At 43.0% G+C, this 6,837-nt stretch overlaps 1 protein-coding gene across 1 annotated transcript in view; it reads right to left on the bottom strand.

Moving 5' to 3' along the window:
• Positions 1-356: 356 nt before the first annotated feature.
• Ptprj (protein tyrosine phosphatase receptor type J) overlaps positions 357-6,837 on the bottom strand; it is a 189,947-nt gene continuing 183,466 nt past the window's right edge. Inside the window, exons 28-29 of the mRNA XM_058584037.1 lie at positions 6,089-6,224; positions 357-3,982 (exon numbers count right to left, since the gene is read on the bottom strand). Of these exons, the coding sequence (XP_058440020.1) occupies positions 3,824-3,982; positions 6,089-6,224 (295 nt within the window). The 3' untranslated portion in view covers positions 357-3,823. The remainder of the gene's footprint in view (positions 3,983-6,088; positions 6,225-6,837) is intronic.

The raw sequence follows: 6,837 nt of genomic DNA, 5'->3' as shown, positions 1-6,837 counted from the left end.
CTTGACCTCGGACCTTTAGCCTCCAGAATTGTGAGAAAATAAATTCTTGTTACTTAAACTACGCAGTCTGTGGTATTTGTAATGGCAGCCTTAGAAAACTAACTCTGTGTGGAAAATCCCAAAGGGAATCATGTTTTTGGTGGGAGGGGGTTGCTTATCTATTTTATGTTGTTTTTTTTTAAAGCCTACCCCAGCCAAATATAAGCCAATAAACTGTTTGGTAAATGGTGTGAACGTGAAGTAAAGAGAGTAGGGGAAATAAAAGAAAGAAACAAAGGCATAACGTGTTGACATTTTGTATATTTGGTATTTGTAAGTCTTTAAAAAAATTTTTTTCAGGCCATTTTTTTTCCTTAAAAAAAAAAAAAAAGGAACCAACAGCAATACTCTGTACAAGTATAACAAACATTAGAAATATGCATCATTCCAAAATAGTTACAAGAAAATTACAGTTTAGAGTCCACATCAACATGTCCTACTCATATGTGCCCCCAAGGGAGAAAAAGCTACAGTATGTTAAACACACAACTGCTACACAGTAGTCTGAAAACTCAGAAACTTGGACTTTTGAGGCAAATCAACATCAGTCACCAAGACTTTGTTTAGCTCATCAAGCGCAATCAAGCATTTCAAAAATAATAAAATAAAATAAAAATCAAGCTTTTTCATCCCACATGAAATACAAATATGAATCAGCTGCATAGTTGACCCCACCCCACCCCCACACCCGAGAGCCTCTGACTTTGCCAAGTACAAATCCAATGGAGTCAATTATGTCCAAGTCTGGTTGGAGGTCACAATGTGGCCATGGGGAACAGACACCAAATGTCACTTCCCACTGGTACCAGTCGTTACTAGATTCAACTTTGGAGGCAAAATATTTTTGCTCTTGGGAGAAGATATTAATGGCCCAAATCCCCCAAACCAGCTGGTCACCAATCTGTAGCATGGACAGCGAATCCACACTGGCTGCTTTTCTATGTGCAACTGTCAAATACTGAGCAGGGAGCACAAACCATCCCCATGGTCCCAACGGACTCTCCAAATTCTAGTTCATTGTTCCTGGGAGGGCTTGGGACAGAAGCTAAGGGCACCGTGGTCTTACATCAGACCCGCTCCCAGCCTGTCCTTACTATTTACACATTCATCTTCCCTTCCAATGACAGTGCTATAAATACACTGGCCACCCCCAGTAGCCTGGTCCCCAGTCCTTCCCAGGCTGCAGAGCAGCATCATGACCTTCGTGTGACCTACCCATTTGGAATTCCAGACCTCTCCACCTCAAGCCTTCCTCCTAGGATGGGGGTGACGTTGGAGAGTGGCTTGCTGGGGCTGTTGCCCAACTATTTCCCAAGCTCACATCAGGCAGGGGAAGGACGGTCTCTGTGCTTTGCAATTTTTACACAAGATGTTTACAATTATGTTGCCTTAATCTTTTGAGGGACTCTGATATTTTAAAGGACATTTTTAGGGGCAAGTCCTTTCCTCTGATTTTTCCGTGGCAGCAGTGCAGACAGAGCAGGGCTTAGAAACTACATGGGATTTGATACTTCAGGCTCCCACCATGAGTGGGAAAGGTGTGGCCCAGAGAGTGGCTATTGGGACAGGGAGCTCTGAATGGTGCCTGGGACTCTCCACAGCCTGCATGAGTTGGGGGCAGATCAGTGTGAAGGTGCCGGAGCAACAGACCCAAAACCAGCTCCGCCCCATACCCACAGACGGTGTGGCTTCCCTGGTCCCCACCTACAGAGCCACAGCCCTCTGTGCCATGGAGTTAGGAAGGCCCAACCTGGCCTGTCCATCTCATGCTTGAAAGCCTGATACTGAATGGACTGCTTACTACCTAAGAATGCAAAGGATTCAGCAAAAAGTGCAATTTCCATTTGAGAAGCAAACTCTCCCCAAATCATGACACCACCATGACCTCTCCTTTTAATCCTTTCAGTACCTCACAGGGAAAGGGGGACACAAGACATACAGCATGAAACCTCTGAACCACATCGAGGGCTTTCAGTACATTGAGGTTCATCCTATATCACCCTAAAATACCCACTAACATGTCCAGTCGCTTCTCAAAGTGCCAGTGAGGTGAGGAACATGGCAGCATCAGGAGGCAGGATCCCTCGGGCCCACAGTGACCAGGGAGGCAGAGAAGTCCCCGCTCCGGTTCTCAACAGGACACATGGTCCTGAGTGTGCAGCAGGATGTGTTACTGTGGGACACGGCCACAGGACTCCAAGGACTCAGTGATTCCTTCATAAGACCTTGTATACTTCATTGCCTATTAGAAAACAAACTCGAAACTTCTTCAAAATATAACCTGAGCCACAATATAAAAGAAACAAATCCTTTCATGTTAATGCCTTGAGAAGTTTACAGATGATGTACCCATAAAATAAATCCACATAAATTCTGAAATTCTTGGTGAATACACACCTGAAGCCAAAAAAAAATTAATCTACATTAAAAATCAAAGTAATTACAGCAGCAGTATAGTGAAAAGAGGTTTTAAAAATAATAATTACATCTTTGATACAAATCAGACTTTGTACACCTCAATTCATAGGAATGACTGTTTTAAGAGTTTAGTATTTATATGTACAGTAGATACCGATATGTGTCACTGCAGATAGGGACTAAAGCCAGTGGACTTTGGGGGAGGGGGATTCATCTGACACTGAATTCACACCGAAGTGTTCACAGATTGCCACACTTTTAAACACACACACACACACACATACACACATACACAGACATACGACACACATAAAATGCCAACCTGAGTAAAACATTACTAAAAACCCAGAGCATCATGAATCACTAAGTCACATATTGCACCTTTAAATAATCCTTCTTACCAAAGACAGAAATGAGAAAAGGGTTGAGACAGGGACAAGGAAAGGATTTTTGTCACCGTAGGATTCCTCTGCTTCTCCCATTCCCACCCGCAGAAATTCTCACTGTGATATTTTAGTTTCCATTCTCACCCAACCAATGGGCTGAAAATGTTGCCAACAGAAGTCTTTGGAGAAAACTGGGAGGGAAAAAAAAATAAAAGCAAGAAAGAAATGGAGCACAGATGTACGTGGGGGGAGGGAGGGAGCAAAGAGAGGCCTCCTCGGGCTGGGTGAGAACAGGAATGTTAGCGAGAAGGCGAACCTCGGATGCTAAACTATTGTTTAAATATTCCACATACTCCAATTGTGAGATTCGATACAAAAATAGAGATATCTACTGAGTTTTGCCTGTGGAAGCATAATTCAGAAAAGGCACATGTTCAAATAGAAAACTTATGCGGAAGAGGCACCGCATCCCCCTCCCTACACAATTATCACCCACAATTATGTATTTTCCATCAGCTAGATTCCAAGATACAGTAGGTAAAAATAGACCTCTGATACTTAAAATATATTCAACCCAACACAATCCTGGCTTTAGCATGTGAATCATATAAAATAGTCTCTTTAAAAAAAAAAGAAAGAAAAGAAAAGAAAGAAAAAGAAACCTGTTTTGAAAAAGAAAAAAAAATCATAGCTCACTTTTCCTGATTTTCCACAATTCTCAAAGAAAATAAAAAAGTGAACTCATCCCATTGGTAACAGGAATGTAGTTGATTTGCTCACCCCCATCCACAGCCCCTGAAAGCCCCAGCTTCTCATCTGCCACGTTTGACATGCACAGCTTCACACCCTCCAGAGTAGTTCTAACAGAACAGAACACAGAATTGAGATAAGAGACGTATGAAGACATGTCAACATCGGGGCGTTTTCCTCTGCTGTGGGTGCGTCGCTCTGGTTAACTTCAAAAAGGATCTGCTTTGGAATTAGGCGATGTAACCATTTGTTTTTCCAAACATGCTCACTGGCTCGAGGTTTTCATAGATTGTCATTGCAGTCATATTCTGGTAGATGAGATTGACTTTGGAGTCTTTCTGGGATCTGATAATATCCAAAACACACTGATTGAGGAAAACATACTGGTCCTGAGAGAGAATAGGAGAGAGCCAATGAGCACAGGTCCCAAGATTAGCACCCAAACTACTTTCCAACACATCATCCCTGTCACCAACCACCCAAACTCCACCCCACTCAATGGCAAACAGCAAGCAGGTTTTAAGAGGTTCACAACATTCTGGTAAAATCTGAAACCACAGACAGCAAGATTTCTGCATCAGTGATTCTCAACCAGAGAGGCACATTCTCCCCTGCCCTCCCCATGGACACATATCAGAATCCTGGGGAAAGGAAGGATGTGGAGGAGATAATGCACAGACATCCAAAAAATAACAAGTCCAGCAAGATTTCCTGGGCTAGGGAAGCTGCATAGCGGAAGTAAATCATAATTCTCAAGATAGAAAATGGGATAAAGGAGTGATCAGGTGAAAAGCAGTGAGAACCACATCAGGATCTGCAAGTAGCCATGGGGGAAAAGAGAGAGAGAGAGAGAGAGAGAGAGAGAGAGAGAGGGAGGGGATGGACTGGGATGTGGCTCAGTGGTAGAGCGCTAGCCTAGCATGTGTGAAGCACTGGTTCTTTCACATACACAAATAAATAAATAAAATAAAGATATTGTGTTTATCTACAACTAAAAATATATCAGAATAGGAGGAGGAGGAGGAAGAAGAGGAGGAAGAGGAGGAGGCCAGGCACTGTAGCACATGCCTATAATCCCAGTGGCTTGTGAGGCTAAGGCAGGAGGATCAAAAATTCGAGGCCAGCCTTGGTAACTTGGAGAGGCCCTAAGCAACTTAAAGACCCTGTCTCAAAAAAATAAAAGGGGCTAGGGGTGTAGCTCCATAGTTAAGCACCTCTGGATTCAATCCCCAGTACCAAAAATAAAAAGAGGTGTATGCCAACACAGAAAAGTAACCATAATCCTGTAAGGAAAAAAAATGAGGAAGCCTTATATAGAAAACAGGATCCATTTTTTCAAAATACTCTACTCCATGTGAGTGAGTGAGTGAGTGAGTGAGGCTGTATGTATACTGATGAACATGAAGTGGCCTATAAAAGATATATTCCAAACTAGATCCATTGACAGCCTCCAGGAAGCAGGCTTGGGGAAGAAAAGGGAAAAAGGAAAAATATATTCTACAAAGTCCTGTATTGCTAAATTTTTTAATATGACTAAGTACTATTTTCAGAACATTAAAAAAAGAAAAGAAAAAAATCCACAGGCACAAGACTCCTATATTTCTTAAAAGAACATAGCAGACTGAGAGATGACTCTATACAATTATAGCAGAAATAATACAGGAGATAAATATTACTCTTTTCACTCAACCGCACAGTTCACCCTGAAGCACACAATGTACCTGGGCCTCCAGAACATTCCCTGCTAGACTCAAAAACACAGTGCATATTCAAAGGGTTCTAAATTGGAACAGGGCAACAGCCGGATACAAAATTAATATTCTACTCTCATCTTGGTCAAGGCACATCCATCCCTTAGAGGAAGGCTAGTCCCCACTGTACTGTGATGAGAACATGCCTTGAAAACACTGTTGATCGGGAACATTTCGGGGAAAATAAATCTAACAGTCCTGCACACGTTCCATGGTACACAGTCAACATTCATTTTTTCCACTGGTCGTCACCTCTGTATCTCTTGACAACTAATGTTCTTTAATGGCTACGAGGAAGGGTGAGGACTAAGTGCTGCATTAATGCTTAAGCAGAATCATGCTATTTCCTAGCTTTCCTGTTTAAGACATCTGTTTGGTCAGCTTACTTTAAAGATGGTCAGATCTTCTTAGAAAAAAAAAGAGTGGAAGGATCAGTTTTACTAAAACCTGGACCCCAAAGTTTGGAGACGTGAAAAGATTATTTGATAAGTCAGAGGCAGCACAGTGAAGAATCCTGACACTATCCAGGTAGTTCCACGACTGGGATCAGTGCCACTACGTCACTTGTATCAGGTCATTTAATTCCAACTCAGTTTAGGATTTGCAATGAAATTCAGTGTTACTCCAGAGCCAAGAGCTAGAAGATCTGGAAAGGTGAAATATTCTAACGCAAGCATGTGACCCAATGCCACCTTGAGAAACAGATGGGCAGGGCAGAGTGCCCGTCACGGATCCTGGCCTCACCTCTGTCTGCACCATGAGAGGCCTGTGCATCCGAAGGTCATACACGATGCCATACACGTCCACAGTGTTCTCGTTCTCTATCTGATAGATGAGACGGTCGATAGCAATGAAAGTGCCCGTCCTTCCAACCCCAGCACTGAAAGAAAGGGAAAGAAGCCCATCACCGTGGTTTGCCTCAACTGTGGACTTCTCAAAATGCCCCCATTTGTTCTCATTTCTTGCTCTTCTCCACTAGCACTGTTGGAGAGCGATGGCCAGGATCAGCCAACCTTGGCTCAACTGAAATGGCAGCAAGTCAGGCTGCACTAGCTCGAGCCTGGGGCCTAAGTCCCAAACTCACTTTTGAGTTAATTGTCTTAAATAAAACACCTTGTCACAGAGTCTCCACTCATCCCACTCTAGTGGCCGCCCTAACCTAGGAGAGCACCTTGCATCTATTTATTTCCCCACAGAGCAACAAAGCCCCTCCTCCTTTCTTCAACCCCAAATTAATTCCTTTAGCTTTAAAGTTCACTTCTTATTGTTCTAGAGTAGGAGTGGGCACACTCTTTCTGCAAGGGCCAAATAGCAAATATCTTCAGCTTTGCAGGCCATAATAGCACCGTAGCATGAAGGCAACCATAAAAGATATGTGAACAAATGGGCTGGCTGTGTTCCAATGACATTTTATTTGTAAAACAGGTGGCTGATCACAATTGGTCCACAGGCTACAGTTTGCCAACCACTATTCAAGCACCTTGGAGCTTAGG

The sequence above is a fragment of the Marmota monax genome, unplaced genomic scaffold (genome assembly GCF_021218885.2).
Source record: "Marmota monax isolate L192 unplaced genomic scaffold, Marmota_monax_Labrador192_F-V1.1 WCK01_AAM20220418_F8-fsc00047, whole genome shotgun sequence".
Lineage (NCBI taxonomy): Eukaryota > Metazoa > Chordata > Mammalia > Rodentia > Sciuridae > Marmota > Marmota monax.
The sequence above is the reverse complement of the archived record's forward strand: the minus strand, read 5'-3'. Positions and strand labels throughout refer to the sequence as shown.